At 45.9% G+C, this 18,875-nt stretch overlaps 1 protein-coding gene across 1 annotated transcript; it reads left to right on the plus strand.

The window, feature by feature from the left end:
- Window positions 1–1,856: 1,856 nt before the first annotated feature.
- RBM42 (RNA binding motif protein 42) lies at window positions 1,857–15,827 on the plus strand. Its single transcript, XM_007954847.2, has 10 exons — window positions 1,857–1,987; window positions 2,226–2,370; window positions 6,532–6,616; window positions 6,706–6,780; window positions 8,253–8,318; window positions 8,396–8,571; window positions 9,177–9,512; window positions 9,853–9,970; window positions 15,433–15,627; window positions 15,715–15,827. The coding sequence occupies exons 1-10, from the start codon at window positions 1,860–1,862 to the stop codon at window positions 15,825–15,827; spliced, it is 1,437 nt and encodes a 478-aa protein (XP_007953038.1). The 5' UTR covers window positions 1,857–1,859.
- The last annotated feature ends 3,048 nt before the right edge of the window (window positions 15,828–18,875 follow it).

Here is an 18,875-nt window from a genome sequence, read left to right on the forward strand (position 1 = left end):
ACTGCAAAAAAAAAAAAAAGTGCATTGACCCATGTCACTTTAGTTTTGTGTATTTCACTGTACATAAATTATATTTCAATAAAATGCATTAAAAAAATTAGTCAAAGGGAAAAAAATAATACACTTTGGGGACAATTGAGGAAAGTTGTATATATTAGAGAAGTAGTGCCTAAGGCATTTGACTGCTAACCAGGTTGGTGGGTCAAACCCACTAGCCACTCCACGGAAAGACTGGGCAATCTACTTCCATAAAGATTTACTGCCTCTGAAACCCAAAGTGGGTCGCTATGAATTGGAATCGACTCCCTGGCAGTGAGTTGGTTTTTTTTCAATAGTATCTAAATATCCTTGGTCCAATTACTGTATTTTGATTACATGGGAGAATGTTCTTAGATATAAGTGTTGAAGAACATCTGCAACTAACTTTCAGATAATTCAGGAAAAAGTAAATGTGGCAAAATATTAAATAATTGGTCGATTCTTATAGGTTATGGGTGTCTACTGAGTTTTTTGTTATTTTTCAATTTTGCTGGTTTAAACAAAAACATGTTAACTTTCGATAAAACAAGAAGGGTACAATATTGACAATTGTGCGGTACACAGAGGTTTATTATATTCTCTCCAGTCTTTGTGTGTGTGTGTGTTTTGGGTGCAAATTTACAAAAGCGGGTTTGTTTTACATTCAGCAGTTCATGCACATTTGATTTCACAGCCTGATTACAATCCCCAACCATAAACAATTCTCCTCCCCTCTGCTCCCTGTGACTACCCTTTCCCTGTGCCCTTCTCATCTATGCATTCCTGTCTGTCCAGCTTTCCCTCTATGTGAATGCTGCCCCTCTGATGTTTTCATGGTCGATTGATCTAAGGGGTGCATCTCCCTGGAGTAGGTGTGTTCTGCATGCTGGTCTCTCTACTGTTAGGCTGAGAGCCAATCCACGGAAGTGAGTCCATTTCCAGGCCTGAAGGATAACCTGAGGCCATAGTCTTCGGAGTTCCACCAGTCTCTAGCCTACCAGTAATTCTGGGTTTTGTGTTTTTGAATTCTGTTCCACTATTCTCTCCACGCCCGCGTAAGGCTGAAAAGATTCATAATCAAACACTTCGAAAACCACACACACAGAAAAGGGGAGGGGGGGTAGCTGTGTCCCAAAAGAGCGACCAAACCCACACACGCGTCCTTCTGAGTCGACACCTTTGACTACGTACTGTCTCTGGGTTTGTGCGTGAGCTAGCTATTCGTTCCCTCCTTATACTTCAGTTGTCACCTCCTCCAGGAAACTCAGGTTAGGAGCGTCCTTTGGGGTTCCTCCTTCACGTCCCCTATTGGGAGTCATTGTCTGATAGTTTCTGCGCCTAGCACCACAGTATAAGACCCCAAACGCCAGCCACGTCTCCAAACGCCGCAACCCTGAGTGCGAGTGGAAGGCAGCGCGCTTTTAAAAACCTCCATTGGTCCATAGGCGGGACCTTCAAACTTTCCTGAACTCTCAAAGGTCCAGATTCCACTTTAGGGGTGGAGCCAACTGACTCTGCTATGCTACGCAGTTTTTATTCGCTAAACTCTCATAGGCCCAGGTACTTCCTTTCGTTCCTCTTTTCCTCACTCTCATTGGTCTACATTTTTTTCTTAAGTTGGGTCCTCCGGGTGTGGCCTGGTTCTCATTGGCCCTCGTTTCTAGTCGGAAAGGCAGGCACTGTGGACGTATAGTCGTCAGCTACCAGCCCTCGTCGCTTTCGTTCTGACGCCATCCGCCGGCACCCACCGTGACGTACCCAGAGAGTTGACTAGCCAAGGCAGCGTTGGTGGGGACGGCTGAGGCGAAGCGGTAGTAGCAGCGACAGCGAAGGCAGCTGCGATGGCCGGGGCGGGTCCAGCCCCGGGACTCCCGGGTGCAGGAGGACCCGTGGTCCCGGGCCCTGGCGCTGGCATTCCGGGCAAGAGCGGCGAGGAACGCTTGAAGGAGATGGAAGCGGAGATGGCCCTGTAAGGCCCGCGATACAGCGCGATAAAAGCCGTCCTTTAATCAGAGCCTCCAACTCCTGGAGTCTCCTGGCCGCCATAGGCCCGGGATATGGCTCTGTAGTGGGGAAGCGGGACCTTCGGGATTGTGGAGGCAGGGATGGGAAGAGGTTGGCAGGGAGTGAAGGCGCTGTCGCGATATACTCAGCGTTCCAGAATTAATAAGAGGCCTTGATCTCTAGTATCTGTCATGTTCCTACAGATTTGAACAGGAAGTGCTGGGGGCTCCGATAACCGGGATCCCGACTGCTGTGCCTGCGGTACCTACAGTCCCCACGGTAGAAGCGATGCAGGTTCCTACAGCTCCTGTGATCCGCCCGATTATCGCAACCAACACATACCAACAGGTACAGCTGAGCTAAGGCATGTAAGTCAGGGAGCGCAATGCCTTCTACACAATAGGTGTTTGTTTACAGAGCTATTGACATGTTGGCATGTTGATTAATTAACATGACAAGTTTAGGGGCCATATACTGTTCTGGGTGCTGAGGATACAGTAATGACTAAGAATATTTATGCTCCTTGGGAGCTTATGTTTCTAAAACATGCTGTCCAGTAAAACTTTCAGCAACAATGAAAATGTTCCAATCTATTTGAAATTCGTGTTTAAGTTAAATAGTTCCCAGTTGCATTAGTCACGTTTCAAGTGCTCAGTAGTGAGTAGTGAAAAGAGAGATTACTGAAAAGAAAATGAATACGTGCAATTCATTCATTCTGTGAATAATTATTGGGTGTCTTCTATACACCACGCACTATTCTAGGCATTAGGCATATAGCAGAAAAGAAAAACAATTGTCTGTTGGAGTTTACATTTTACTAGGAAGACACATTCCAGAATAGAGTAAGTAGGGCAGGGATTTATTGTAGTTAGGGAAGGCCTTTCTGAAAAGGTGATATTTAAGGATAGGTATGAAGGAAGTGAGGGAGGAAAGATTTCAGGAGAAAGAACATTTTCTCAGTGCAAGGGACCTGAGGCAGATGCCTTCCTAACATGTCCACAAAATAGCAGGGATTAACCACTGCGTACCATTGGTGTAGTGGTAAACAAGGGAAAACATGGGAGGAGGTGAGCCAAGGAGATGACAGGGACCAGATTGTAGAGTCTTTTTTTTTTTTTTCCTTTTTATTGTGGTGAAAATTTACAGAGCAAATACCCTTTCCATACAGCAGTTCTCATACACTTTGTCTCATGACATTGACCACAATTTACCACAATGCAACATCTCCACTCCTACTTCCTCCTGATAGTCACTTCTTCCCTATGTCCATCCCTCCATGCACTCCTGCCCCCTGAGCTGTCTCTCTGCACATAAGCAGCCCTTCTTTCTCCCATGCTTGTTCTCTCCAAGAAGTGTATCTACCTCAGGTAAATGTTCAACTCATATGCCTGTCTGTTGTTTGGCTGGAAGCCACAGGTGTGCATTGAATTCCAGACCTGAAGGGCAGCTAGGGGCCATAGTCTCAGTGGTTCCACCAGGCTCTATCAGGCCAGCAAACCTGGTCCCCCCCCTCTTTTTTTTTCCCAAATGATTTTGAGTTTTGTTCCGCATTGTTCTCCCTGTCTATGCAGGATCTCCTACATAGATCTTCTTCAAGTGGTTGACAGTAGTAGCCGGGCACCATCTAGTTCTTCTGATGTCATAGTTGTATAGGCTGCAGATCGGATGGTGTACCAGTCGCTAGGACTAGTTGTTTCCATGAATTTTTGGTTTTCTTCATTCTTCTTCTCTCTGGACGATGAGAGACCCATTGTTGCATCTAGATGGCAGCTGCAAGCTTTTAAGATCCCAGTCGCTACTCGCCACAGTAGGAGGTGGAACAATGTGTAGTATGTTATGCCAATTGAGCTTGATGTCCCCTGTGACTATGGTCCTGAGCCCACAGGTTCAACTACTTGGTCCCTCTGGGTAGGTGGCTGTGACCAAGCAGTAACTACAATCTTGCCCCTTGTCAGCTCCACTATACACCTGGGAATTCAGATCCTACACATAAAGTTATAGGACCATTGTCTGCCAACCCTATACATGTTCTTGGGTACACTGCCCACTTCATAGACATACCTAATAGTTCAGCCTGACCAACCATCTATCCACCCATATACCCGTGTTTGCTTTCACTGACCACGCCATACTATATGTGCAAAAGGGTTCATCTTTGTTGTCTGTACTTCCCACGTACCTCTCTATGTCTTTATCTTCCTCAATGCCACTGTATTGATCACTTACATTTGGTACATTGCCCTTCTCTTCATCCAAATCAAAACTTATCTCTATCAGTCTAACAGTATTGCCTCCCCTCCCCTCCCCTCCCCTCCCCTCCCATCCCATCCCTGGTAACCAACAAAGAAAATGTCCTTCTATAGATAAATGATTCCTTGACTTTTACAATAACGGATTAATACAATATTTGTCCTTTTGTAATTGACTTATTTCACTCAACATAATGTCCTCCAGGTTCGATATTATAGAGTCTTGTGGGCCACTGTAAGGACCTCTGTTTTATCTCTGAGATAAGAAATAGTGGAGGATTTTGAGCAGAGGGGTGATGTGGTCTGACTTAGCTGTGAACAGGGTTGCTCTGCTTTGTTTGGAAGATTGTAGGAGCTAAGTGCAAGAAATAATGGTGGCTTGAAACAAACGTATGAAGAAATGCTCACTATCATTAGCCATTAGAGAGATGCAAATCAAAACAACAATGCAATACCATTGTAACCCAGCACCGGTAGCACAGTTTAACAAGATACAAAATAACAAATGCTGCCCAGGATGTGGAGAGATTGGGATTCTCGTACACTGCTGGTGGGACTGTAGAATGAAACAACCACTGTGGAAAGCAGTATGGCAGTTCCTTAAAAAGTTGGAATTAGAATTACCATTTGACTCAGTCATTTCATTACTAGGTATATATCCTAAAGAACAGAGAGCCAGTGAAATAAGTCGATCACAAAGGACAAATATTGTACTAGTCCATTATTGTAAAAAGTCAAGGAAAGGTTTATATATGGAAGGAAATTGTCTTTGTTGGTTACCAGGGGTGGGAAGAAAGGGGAGGGAACACTATCAGATAGGTACAGAAAAGTATTGATTTGGGTGTAGAGAAGGGCAGTGTACCAAATGTGAGTGATCAGCACAGTGGCATTGAGGAAGAGGAAGACATAGAGAGGTACATGGGAGGAACAGACAACAAAATTGAACCCTTTTGCACATACAGTACTGCATTGTCAGTGAAGGCAAATATTAATACATGGGTAGATAGATGGGTGGGCAGGCTAAACTATCAGGTATGGCTCTGCAGGGGGGAATGTGCCCAAGATCATGTATAGGGTTGGCAGGCCATGTTTCTACAAGTATGTTGATATGTTCTGTAAGAATTTCCAGGTATATAGTAGAGCTGACAAGGGACAAGGTTGTAGTCACTTCTTGGCCACAGCCAGCTACCCAGATGGAGCGAGCAGTTGGACCTGTGGACTTAGGACCATAGTCACAGGGAACATCAAGCTCAATTGGCATAACATACTACACAAAACATTGTTCCACATCCTACTTCGGTGAGTAGCAACTGGGATCTTAAAAGCTTGCACGATGGTTCTCTCCTCATCCAGAACAAAGAAGAATAAAGAAAACCAAGGACACATGTAAACAATTAGTCCAAGTGACTGGTACACCATGCGATCCTCAGCATATACAACTATGAGACCAGAAGAACTAGATGGTGTCTGGCTACCACTATCAACCACTCAGAGGGGGATCTATGTAGGAGATCCTGGATAGAGAGGGAGAACAATGTGGAACAAAACTCAAAATCATTTAAAAAAAAAAAAAAGGACCAGGTTTGCTGATCTGATAGAGCCTGATGGAACCACTGAGACTATGGCCCCTAGCTGCCCTTCAGATCTGGAATTGAACCCACTCCTGTGGCTTCTAGCCAAACAAAAGACAGGCATAAGAGCTGAACATTTTCCTGAGGTAGATAACTCCTTGGAGAGAACAATCATAGCAGAATAGAAGGGCTGTGTATACACGGGGAGATAGCTCAGGGGGCAGGAGTGCATGGAGGGAAGGACACAAGAAAGAGGTCACTATGGGGAGGAAGTGGGAAGGGAGCTGTTACATTGTGAGAAATTTCAGTGTCATGGGATAGAATGTATGTGAGCTGCTGAATTTGCTTTGTAAACTTGCACCCAAATCACAATAAAAATTTTAAAAAAAGATAATGGTGACTTGGACCAGAGAGGTGGCATGAAAGATGGAAAGAACAAGGTGGAAACAATTTCAGGTAGTGAGGAAGATGAGATGGGGGGTAGGAGAAGTTACTACTGGGAGAGAATAAGGATAGCTTTAGGTGGTGTGATCCCAAAGGTCTCCGGAGAAGTAGCATTTTAACTGAGACCTGAAGGTTGACATATAACTAGCCCTACACAAAACGAAAAGAGTAAAACCTTTGTCCTCTGGAATGAGCCAGTCAGGGCAGGGTCCTGAGTTGGAGTCCTTACCCTGTTCTCGCAACAGGTCCAGCAGACTCTGGAGGCTCGGGCAGCTGCTGCAGCCACGGTGGTTCCTCCCATGGTGGGTGGTCCCCCCTTTGTGGGCCCAGGTAAGTAAGGAATGGAGAATGAAGGTGAGCCTAAGGCAGGTGGTGAAAGGGGATGTCTCCCACCATTCTTGTCTCTCCCCTTCCAACAGTTGGCTTTGGCCCTGGTGATCGGAGTCACCTGGACAGTCCAGAGGCTCGAGAAGCCATGTTCCTGCGGCGAGCAGGTAGGTTTGGGGCTAGGGACTCCACATATCCCTGGAAATAAAATGTCTCTAGTTTGTTGATCACTTTTGTTTAGACTATTTTAGCCTCTTGCCTAAATCACTGGTCTCCCTACTCTAAAATCATCTTTTCCATTTCTTTCTCCACTGGTGGCTGTTGTCACCTTGTTGCCACAAACCTGATCTGTCATTTCTCTGACTATTTCAAGTCACTTTGGCATTTTTGAGGCTAACCTGATCATGGCAAACTGCCCCCACTTTCACTCTTCATCTCTGCACTGTGTTTCTGCACAGTGCTTATCACTTTCTAACAAGCAATACAATTTCCTTATTTATCATGATCGTCCTTTGCCTTCTTTAAAATATAAGGTCTGTGAAAGTCAGGGGTCTTGGAGCCTGCCACATGGTAATTGTTAACATCTATCTGCCAGGTTCCTCACCTCCATTCAAGACCCTACACAGAGAGAAACCCTCACATCCTCCCTAGGAGCTCAAAGAATTCTGGGATGTGCTAGCAGTGCTCCCATCAAGGTTCTCCTCTCCCCTGCTTACTGTTGCCCACCTATAATCTTCCTGCTTATTCCCTCCCCAGGCATTCTTACCTCTTCTTGTTAAGGTGACCTTTATACGTGACATAACTCTTCTGTGTGTATGAAAAGAATGTGTGGTATAAAGTTTTAGTAATAATCTCTATTAGATCAAACTTGTTGATTGTTTTACCTAAATCCTGTTATGCTTTTGTCTTTTTTATCTCATGATACCTGAGAAGTTTAAATGTCTCTCACTGCGCTATGGTCTTGATCAAGACGCAAATCTGAGCCAGTCACCCTGCCCAGTCTCCAACCTTCCTGTGGCTCCTCAGTTCCCTCAGGAGGACGTGCATAGCTCAGTCAAGGCTGTGCTTGGGTGCCCGCTCACCTCTTAACCTATATCTTACGACGTTCTCTAACTGCCCCCACCACTACTTCTCTATGATAGTCACACAAAGCTGAAAATGAGGGGTGGATTTGCTCACACACGTTCTGCCTGCCTGTTAATAATTCCTTTGCCTGACCGACTCTCCAGTATCCTTGGTCTCATTTCACAGGTCACTTTCTCCAGGAAGCCTTCTCTAGTCCCCCTGGCTGGGTCTGAGGAGTCCTCTGGGCTCCCACGGCCCCCTGGGCTTTCCCCATCCCACCCCTGATCACTTGGCTCTCATTTTGGTGGGGGATCTGTTCTTCCTGACTCTGGACTGGGAGCTCCCTGAGAGCCCTTGGTTGGTCTCCTGGTGTGTCCTTAGCATTGCCCAGCACAGGAGGAGATTGTCGGGTAAATTTTTGCTGACAGAATAAGTGAACATAACCCTACGTCTCCTAGAAAGTTTCCCAGACTCTTCTCCGGGATCTCTTGGATGCTGAAAGTATCCTTTGTCCACATTTTGCCCCAAGTGCCCTAGACCCCCATGACATCCCCCCCATCTCTCTCTCCCACAGCCGTGGCCCCTCAGAGGGCCCCTATCCTGCGGCCGGCCTTCGTCCCCCATGTGCTGCAGAGAGCAGGTGAGGGGGCCATAGTCATCATTCCTGCCACATACTCATCCTTAAGCCCTTCTACTCTCCTACTAACACCCTGACAGATTCTGCTCTCTCTTCTGCAGCAGGCGCCCCCCGCCCTATTGCCCTCCGGCCGCCTCACCAGGCCCTCGTGGGTCCCCCAATGCCCGGACCTCCCGGACCACCCATGATGCTACCACCGATGGCTCGTGCTCCAGGACCCCCCCTGGGCACCATGGCAGCTCTGAGGCCTCCCCTGGTGAGTGTGGACAGGCTGTTAATGGCCAGAAGTGAGGTGGGCAGGGAGACCCCCAATCCTGGCCTGACGGGCTGTATCTTAAATCTGTCTTCTCCCCTCGTTTTTCATGTTTCTGCTTTGTCAGTCTCTGACTTCTGTAACAGCTCTGACTCTTTCAGCCTCTGTCTTCATGGCTAAATTTTCCCATTTTTGCTTTTCTTTATTTTTATGAGGAGAGTATAGAGAGAAACAAGTTGTGGGTTCATTTCTGTCTATATTTCTGTTATTCCTTTGTTTGATTATCCTTTCAGTTTTTCTGTCTTGGGTGTGTATGTGTGTATATGTGTACGTGCATGTGTGTGTATATCAGTCTGAACATCTCTTTCTCTCCCTATTTCTCTGAACTGGTGTTTTTGTTTGTCCTTCTGTTTGTCTCTGTGTCTGTCTATCTGTGTTTCTGTCTCTGAGTCTGTCTCTGGGCATCTGTCCTTTCCCTGTCTTGATCTGTCATTTCCTGCATTCAGGCCCTCAGGCCCCCAGGGACTTACTATGTCGTATAGGGTAAGAATGAGAGTAAGGTTTGATCCTGTGATCCTGCCCACTTCATGCCCTCCCTTTGCTCACAGGAAGAGCCAGCAGCTCCCCGAGAGCTTGGGCTAGGCCTGGGGCTGGGCCTGAAAGAGAAGGAGGAGGCAGTGGTGGCAGCAGCTGCAGCAGGGCTGGAGGAAGCCAGTGCAACGGTGGCCGTGGGAGCAGGGGGCACTGCAACTGGCCCTGTGGTCATTGGACCCAGCCTCCCTCTGGCCCTGGCCATGCCATTGCCTGAGCCTGAGCCCCTGCCCCTCCCACTGGAGGTAGTTCGGGGCCTCTTGCCCCCGCTGCGCATTCCCGAGCTCCTGTCCCTGCGTCCAAGGCCCCGGCCCCCTCGACCTGAACCACCCCCTGGCCTCATGGCTCTTGAGGTAAGCAGGGTGTACATCAGTGGAGAGACAGAAGGGGCTGGGAGGGCAGCCAGGAATCCATGAGCTTCCACACACAAGCACAGGTAGTCTTCTGTTCATAGAGGTAGAAATGATCCACGGAACTGGGAGGCCCTGGAGATGGTGCGGGGAGTGGGAGGAGCATTTGGGAGTCAGAAACATAGAACTCTATACCAGGAAGAACTTCAAGTCCTATAACTATAGAGGCAGGAGGACCAGGGTACAAAGGAGGGTGGGAGAGCTTGAAGGGGGCAGATGGGTCCAAAAAACTTGAACATCAAGCTTTCTGACCCTAAAACATACCCATCGACTTTCTTTGCAGGTGCCAGAACCCCTGGGTGAGGACAAAAAGAAAGGGAAGCCAGAGAAACTGAAACGCTGCATTCGCACAGCAGCTGGGAGCAGCTGGGAGGACCCCAGCCTGCTGGAGTGGGATGCCGGTAGGTGGGTTAAAGTGTGGGGTTAGGCATTGCTCAGCTACAGACAGGTCACACTCCCCTCCCCTTCAAGCCACACTATTGCTATCCCAGCTCATGGAGAGTGAGACTTTGTCTTTAAAAGGTAGGACACTCACCCAGCCACTGGCCAGAACTTGGTGTCTAGTACCTAAAGCTTTCTGACCGTTTTTTTTTTCGTTTTAGTTTTTAAAACTTATAAAGGGACTGACTTGATAACTGTCCAAGAGCATTCTTTTTCCTTCTTATGAAAAAATTCATAATAAAATAAAATTTGGTTAAAATAAAAATTTCATAGAAAAGTTTGAAAGAATTATGCAAGTGACCAATCTTGGTCTAGTAATTCCCATTTCACCATATTTATTTTGGGAGCTCTGGTGGTGTAGTGCCTAAGGCATTGGACTGCTAACCGGAAGGCTGCCAGTTCAAACCCACCAGCCCCTCCTCGGAAGGAAAGTTGGGCCATCTACGTCCATAGAGATACTGCCTTGGAAACCCAAGGAGGGGGTCGCTGTGAGTCGGATCCGACTTGACAGCAGTGGGTTTGGGTTTTTTTTGTTTGTTTGTTTTATTGAAATATAAATTTATGTATATTGAAATACACAAAACTAAAGTGACATGGGTCAATGAATTTTTTTTGGCAGTGTTCCCTCCCCTCTCCTCCCACCCCTGGTAACCAAGAAAGAAAGTTTTCTTCCATATACAAACATTTCCTTGACTTTTTACAATAATGAACTAATACTGTATTTGTCCTTCTATGATTGACTTATTTCACTCAGCATATTTTAAGTCCAGTTTTCTAAGGAATCTCCATATTGCTTTCCACAGTGGTTGTATCATTTAACACCAGCAGTGTATGGGAGTCCCAATCTGTCCACATCCTCGCCAGCATTTATTATTTTCTGTCTTGTTGAACTTTGCCATTAGTGCTGAGGTGTCATGGTATCTCATTTTTGTTTTTATTTGCATCTCTCTGATGGCTAACCCCTGAATATCCTCTTTGAAGTGTCTATTCATGTCTTCTGCCCATTTTTCAATTGGATTGTTAAATCTTTTTGTTGTTGAGATGTTGGAGTTTTCTATAAATTTTAGAGATAAGTCCCTTGTCAGATATGTCATTGCCAAATATTTTTTCCCAATCTCTAGGTTCTCTTTTTACTTTTGTCAGTGTAATTATCGACAAGTATGAATTTGTTGCTGTCATTTTGTTATGTCCTTTATTGTGGTGTTGCTGATTTCTTTGTTCCATATAATTTTCTGTGCTGAACTCATTTATGAATTGTATTACATCCTTCTTTGCTGTTGTTTTAGTATTTGCTAAAGAGTTGTGCTGGTCCTCTTTTTTTATTTTGATGTGAATGTTGATCATTTTTCTTTGAGGTTACCTTGTGACTTATAATTTTCTTCCCAAGTTTGGAACACTCCATTCTATCTTGCAGTTGTCTTGAACTTCCCTACCATTTAGAAGGTCTGTAACTACACCATTTTTTCCCTCTTTGGTTTGTAGTTGTCCTTATTTGTCAATTGATGTCTCTGGTTCCCTGTTTACAATCTTGTAGGCTTAGTTTATTTTGGATACTTCTGTAACTGGGTTGGTTTCTGGGTTATGTCAGCATGTGTGTTAATGGTCAGTTGTTGTTTGCTATTGTTGGTTCTCTGTCCAAAGGACTCCCTTTAGCATCTTTTGTACAGTTGGTCTAGTTTTAACAAATTCCCTTAATTTCTGCTTATCTGGAAATGTACTATTTCACCATCATATTTGAGGGACAATTTTGCTGGGTGTGTAATTCTTGGTTGGAAACTTTTTCTGTCAGGGTTTTATATATACCATCCCATTATCTTGTCACCTGTATGGTTTCTGCTGAGAAATCTGAGCTTAGTCTTACTGGTTGCCCTTTGTAGGTAACCTTTCATTTTTCCTGGGCTGCTTTTAGGATTCTTTCTTTGTTTTTGCTTTAGGTGAGTTGGATGATGATAGGTCTTGGTGATTTTCTTTTGAGATCTATCCTGTTTGGAATTTGTTGGACTTCTTGAATGGATATATTCTCATCTTTCATCATACCAGGGAAATTCTCTTCCAACAAATCTTTGACAATTTTTTCTGTAGTTTTATTTGTCTCTTGTTCTGGAATTCCAGTTACACATAGGTTATTCCTTTTGATGGTACCCCACATGAACCTTAGGCTTTCTTCATATTGTCTTGATCTTTTTTCTGATTGACCCCTTTCCAAAGAAGTATTGAGGTATTTGCCTTCAGTCTCACCAATTCTGTCTTCCATTGATTCAGTTCTACTCCTTTGCCCATTCAATGTGTTATCTGTTTCTGAAAATTTGGTATTAATCGTCTAGATTTCTATCTGTAGATTTTGTATCATTTCTCATTTTTCATTTATTTTGTCATTTTGTTCTTCTGTTGTCTTTCAAAATTGTTCTAGGGTTTTCTGTATGTTTTCCTCAATTTTGTCAGTGTTTTCCTTGGTCTGTCTCTCAATCCATTTAAGGTACCTAAATATAATTCTTTTGAATTCCTTATCAGGGAGTTCTAATGCTGCTTCTTCCTCAGGGGTGTATTCTGGGTCTATATCCTGGTGCCTTGTTTCTCTCACTTTATCTTGCTTCTTTGTGTGGGCTGTGATGCTCTGTTGTCTCTGAGATATTGTGACAGTTTTGTGTTTATATTTAATTGGTGATTGTAGGTTGGTGTGATGTACCTAAGATTTTAGTTTTCTTTGGATGTTATCTGAGTAAGCAGGGTACTGTGCTGTGCTCTTCTAGTCGCTAGTTGGCAGCACACTCACCACCTGTCTCCTTTCCCGTTGTTTGCCTCCCATGTGTCCCTGCTGTCTTTGGCAAACAGAGCCTATTCTTAGGTTCCTGGAATCTGAATAAGAATGCTGTCACTTTAAATATCCGAAATGGTCACCACTTATAAATAACCAAAATGGCCACCACTTGAAAATAATCAAAATGGCTGCCCCCTCCAGACAGCTGAAAGTCCACAGCTCAGGTTGTCTCCTTCCTTGCTGTTTCCCTTCCTCTTCATAGGCCGCCAGTGCATTTGTCCTAGCAGCCCTTGGCGACCAGGGCTGATCTTTAGGTCACTTCTCAGTTCCCAACACCACTTGGAAATATTCAAGCTGTTGGGTGTCATCAGAGTAGCTGAGGGTCTGCAGCTCCATCTGTCTCCATTCTCACTGTTTTCATTCACGTTTTTCCACTAGTTGGTGCCTAATCTAATTCTATATAGTTCCTTTCAAAGCTCAGAGCTCTAGGATTATCTTTTGTATCTCTATCAGTTGGTTTCTGTTTTCTTTGTTGAAGAGAGTCTTTGTAGCTTGTGTGCCTATTCTGCCATCTTGCCAGAAATCCAAATTGTAAACGTTTTTGCACTTCACATCTAAATACCTCAGAATAGAGACACTCATACTGTAATACCATTATCATAGTTAAGAAAATTAACATTAATCATAAGGCGTTTCATATTCAGTTCATATTCACATTTCCCTTTTGTCCCAAACTTTTTTTTTTAAATACCGTATTTATTTATTTAATTTTTATTGTGATTTGGGTGAAAGTTTGCAGAGCAAATATATTTTCCATACGTTTTGTTTCATGACATTGACTACAATTCCCCATAATATAACAGCTCTCTTCCACTTCCTCCCTGTAGTTACCTCTTCCCTGTGTCCTTCTTGCCTATGCGTTCCCACCCCCTAAGCTATCTCCTTATGCAAATACTGCCCTTCTGTTCACTCTGTATGCCTGTCTGTTGTTTGGCTGGAAGCCAGTGGAGTGAGTTCAATTCCAGACCTAAATGGCATCTAGTGGCATAGTCTTAGGGGTCTTACGAGGCTCTATCAGACCTGGTCTTTTTTATGATTTTGAGTTTAGTTCCACATTGTTCTCTCATGCTATGTGGGATCTCTTGCACTGATCCCTTTCTAAGTGGTTGACAGTGGTAGCTGGGCACCATGTAGCTCTTCTAGTCCCATGGTCACATAGGCTGAGGTAAGACCCCAGTCGCTACTCACCAAAGTACGATGTAGAACAGTGTTTTTGTGTAGCATGTTATGCCAGTTGAACTTGATGCCCGCTGTGACCATGGTCCCAAGCCCACAAGTCCAACAACATGCTTCATCAGGATAGTTCTTGGGCATAGGTAAACTGTGCCTAAGAAGTTATCTTTGCCCCGTTAGTTCTAGTTATGTGGACATTCTTGCAGCACATGCAAATACTTGTGTAGCAGTATCGTCTGCCAACCTTACATATGGTTATAGGTATATTCTCTTTTGCCTAGACATACCTGATCATTCAGTCTGTCTACCCATCCATTTATCCCAAAATTACTGTTTTTTCCAAAATCAGGGTCTATTCAAGATTCACACATTGCCTTTAGTTTTATGTCTCTAGGTTATCTTTCAATATAGAATTGTCTTCCTCCCACCTCATTGTTTAGTGTATATTTTTTTGAAGCATCCAGGTCAGTTGTCTTGTAGAAGGTTCCATGCTCTGAGTTCATCAGATTGTTTTCTCCTAACCAAAAATTAATCCATTGCCATGGAGTCTATTCCAACTCATGGCGACCCGTATTGAGTTTTCAAGGCTGTAAATCTTTATGGAAGTAGATTGTCTCATCTTCCTCCTGCAGAGCAGCTGGTGGGTTTGAACTGCCAACCTTCTGATTAGCAGCCAAATGCCTTAACCACTTCACCACCAGAGCTCCTTTGTTTCCTTTTGGTGGGGTGGTTTAATTTGTTCCCAGAGAGCTTCCTTAATAACTACTGACATCATGGGACAACCAGAACTGAATCCCAGGAAGGAAATGGACCCACCCCCATCCTTGACCTCTGCCACCTCTTCTAGGACTGTACCTGCTCCAGGACAGGGCTCAGGCACCCTCAGCCCCAACATGGCCAGTGCAGGCCTTAGATCTTAGTTCTGTGACTTTGTGCAAGCCACTTAGCCTTTCAGTTTCATTGTCTTATCTCCAGAAAATAATAATAGTATTTGGCTCATGGGGAGGGATTCATTGGGGTGGAGTGTGTCCAGCAGTGCAGTAAGGGCTTGGAGGGAAGACTTTGCAGCTAAGTTCACCTCCCGGGTCTGCTGCTTTCTGGTTCTGTCATGGTGGGCAGGTGACTTACCTCTGTGCCTCAGTGTAAAACCATTGTTGGGAGAACTTAAAAAAAAAACCCTCAAGAATGCTTAGCAGAGAGACTGTCACAGAGTAAATGCTATATAAATGTTTGTTTGTTGTTAATTGGTTAATTGGTTGTTAATACTGAAAAGCACTGTGGGCAGAGATTGCTAGGAACACAGGGAGGAAGGTTTGGGGGTATGCCACCAGAGAAGGTGGGATTATTGAAATAAGTCAGACAGTGGGCCAGGCCAAGGGTGGCAGGTCTGGGCATCTGCATCCTCTGACGTCTTCTCTTTCCTAACTCTAGACGACTTCCGGATCTTCTGTGGGGATCTGGGCAATGAGGTGAATGATGACATCTTGGCACGTGCCTTCAGCCGCTTCCCATCCTTCCTTAAGGCTAAGGTTATCCGTGACAAGCGCACAGGCAAAACTAAGGGTTATGGCTTTGTCAGCTTCAAGGACCCCAGTGATTACGTGCGTGCCATGCGTGAGATGAATGGTGGGTGAGGTCTCCCTGGGGCAGCGGGTGTGGTGGGCATCTAGCCTGAGCCCCCCAAGCCTGACCTTGAGCCCTCCATACCCACAGGGAAATACGTGGGCTCACGCCCCATCAAGTTGCGCAAGAGTATGTGGAAGGACCGGAACCTGGACGTAGTGCGAAAGAAGCAGAAGGAGAAGAAGAAGTTGGGCCTGAGATAGGGCCTGTGGTTGGACATCTCTGTCTGGCCAGGCGCTGGCTCTTCCCTACAGTTCTTTTGGAAACCCTTCAACTGTACCCACCGACTTACCCCAAATCTTGTTTCAATAAATTTACATTCATTTCCATCCGTGGCTGGGCCACTACCTGGAAGCACTCTAGGGAATGGGGCTTGGCATGCCCATCTGGGGACGGTGGAGAGGCTTGAAGGTTTAACTAGATAAACATCCAAGCAGGGATTTGGGAGTCCCTAATACGTATCCATTACATCTTGAAACTTCACAAGCACATGCCAAGTGCAGTTCATTCAACGAAGAAGGAAGTGGATGCTCATGGTGAGAGCATAGCCGAGCCAAGTCAGCTCATGGCCCGTGACCCATGCCCTAACTCCAGCTTTTGTTTTTAGCACCAAGGTGTAGGGTCTTCTAGGCACTGCCCTTCTGGACCTCACAGCCTTCTCGGCTTGCATCTGTTCAGTAAAATCTCACCAAGGCCCTGGGCAATCTAGGGGGACAGCGGTGACTAGGCCAGTTCTTGGCCCTGCCCTTTGGGACCTCTTGGTCTAGTGGTAGAAGATAGGCTAAAATGGGGAAGACCAAGGTAGTGTAGGAGCCGAGGAGGCGCCTGACCCCACTTGGTCACAGGTGGCTTCCTAAAGGCTTCTTGGCCGTTGCTAAGACCATCTCCTCCTGTCATTCTGCCTCTCCCATCTCTTGTCTCCTTCCCAGTCTCTGCAGTTCTCATCCTCTGGATCTCTGAGACTATTCTCTGCCAAACCCCAGCAAAGTTCTCTTGCTACATGTCTCTGTGTGGGTCTCCATTTCTCGGTCTCTGAGTTTCTCTCTGAGTGTCTCTCTGTTTCTTGTCTATTTATGCCTGAATCTCTGTTCTCTCTTGACATCTCTGTCTCATTTTAGAAGGATGGAGAAACCAGGGATGCCTGAGGGTTCTGTGGATCCACTGAGTACATCCCAGCCCCACCCACCCACTCTGTGGTCCTCTGTTTTCCCAGCTTGGAGTTTGTCTCTCTGTCTGCCTGCCAGGGCCTTGAATGCCAGGGTGAAAGCTTAGCCTTTACCCTGAAGGCAACAGCAAGCTCTAGGAAGCTGAGACAAAAGTTTAAGCAGGGAAGTGGCATCACAGATTTGCACTTTATTTTTTAATTTTTATGATTTGGGTGAGAGTTCATTTCAAATTCATTTTCCATATAGTAATTCATACATTTTGTCTCACGACATTGTCTGCAATTCCCCACGGTGTAACAGCTCTCTTCCCGATTTGCACCTTAGACGGAGCCTGAGATGGCATCCTTCTTGAGGAGACTGGGGCAGAGACTTGCCAGATTATAAAGTTTTAGGAGGGGGGTGGGGGTGGGGGTGAGGATGAGAATTTCCTAGGGATGTAGCCATCAGGACCTCTCACTGGCAGGAGGCAAGTTGGGAAGGGCCTTGTGGAGGCATCAAAGGAATGATACTGGGACCTCTCCGGGAAGGAGGTCACCCAGGAGAGCGCTCAGATTCCTCTGGTCCTGTCTTTCCCCCTTACTGCCCCACTCTGACATCACATTTTCCAGTCTGGTCTGAGGGGTGAGGGGCCTCCCTCCCCAGCAGGAAGTGCCCTTCACCCCCCTCCCACCTGAGATAGACCACCCACCCCCAGGACCTTCACCCTGCCCCCATCACTAGGCTCCTTGTCCCTGACCACTCCCACTCTGCTACTAGGGAGGCAGGAAGAGACTAATTGCAGAAAAGGTATTAAATGTGTACCCAAGAGTACTCCTGGGCACACAGAGGAAAAGAGATGAAGAGAATAGAGGGTGAGGCTGAGGCTGAGACAGATGGACAGAGAGCGGAAACAGCAGACCCTGTAAAAAGCAGGGATGGAGAGAGATGGGAGAGGGAGTCCCAGAGGCAAAAAGAAAGACAAGAACAATCAGTCAAAACTAGCAATAAGGGAGATGGGGAAGAAAGGAAACCCAGAGAGATGGAGAAAGAGAGAAACACTCAGACTGAGAGATGGGGAGACTGAGATGGGCAGAGACCAAGGCTTGTCAGAAGAGATTGGGTGATAAGGTCTTACTGGAGTCAGGCCTCGGGCAAGAGACTCAGAGTTGGGGGAGAGACAGAGATACACAGGGGAGAGGCCTCTGACCCTCAGGCCAGACTGGAAACTGTGATGTCAGAGTGGGGCAGTGAGGGGGAAAAACAGGAACAGAAGGAATTTGAGAACTTTCTTGGAGAGGAGGCTTGGGGTCTGGGGGGAGTGGGGGGCAGGGAAGGTCAAGACTCCCTTCAGGTCTCTGGGGTTGGATGGATAGAGGGACCAGTGATGCCAGAAGGCTTTCTGGACCACTTAACTCTGGATCCAGTTCCAACCCACCCACCCACTGTGTGACCCTGGCAAGTGACTTCCCCTCTTGAAGTCAGTTGCCCTGCTGTAAAGTGGACAATCACCTCAAAAGCTTGCAGAAGCTGGACAATGAATAAGGGAGACCAATTAAGAATTGATGCATTTGAATTATGTTGTTGACGAAGAATATTGAATATACCATGGGCTGCCGGAAGAACAAACAAACCTGTCTTGGAAAATATACAGCCAGAATGCTCCTCAGAAGTGAAGATGGGAGACTTTGTCTCCCGTATTTCAGACGTGTTTTCAGGAGGGACCAGTCTCTGGACAAGGACATCATGCTTGGTAAAATAGAGGGCTACTGAAAAAGAGGAAGACCCTCGATGAGATGGACTGACACGGTGGCTGCAACAACAGTTCAAACAGCACCCACTGAGGATGGCGCAGGCCTGGGCAGTATTTCATGTCTTTGCACCCAGGATGAGTCCCAACCGACTCCATAGCACCTAACAACAGAATGGATGAGAGCCGTGGGTACTCACCTCACTCCTCCCAGCGCCACCCACTCAGTCCCTTACCCTCCCTTCTGCCTCACAAGAGATTCTGGAGAAATTCTTAGAAGCTGCCAGAGTAATACTTATTAAAATGAAACAAGAACGGCAAGTGGTTAATGATTGAAGCTGGATGAATACTGGAAAATG

The sequence above is a fragment of the Orycteropus afer genome, unplaced genomic scaffold (genome assembly GCF_000298275.1).
Source record: "Orycteropus afer afer isolate SDZICR_OR568_19922 unplaced genomic scaffold, OryAfe1.0 scaffold00476, whole genome shotgun sequence".
NCBI lineage: Eukaryota > Metazoa > Chordata > Mammalia > Tubulidentata > Orycteropodidae > Orycteropus > Orycteropus afer.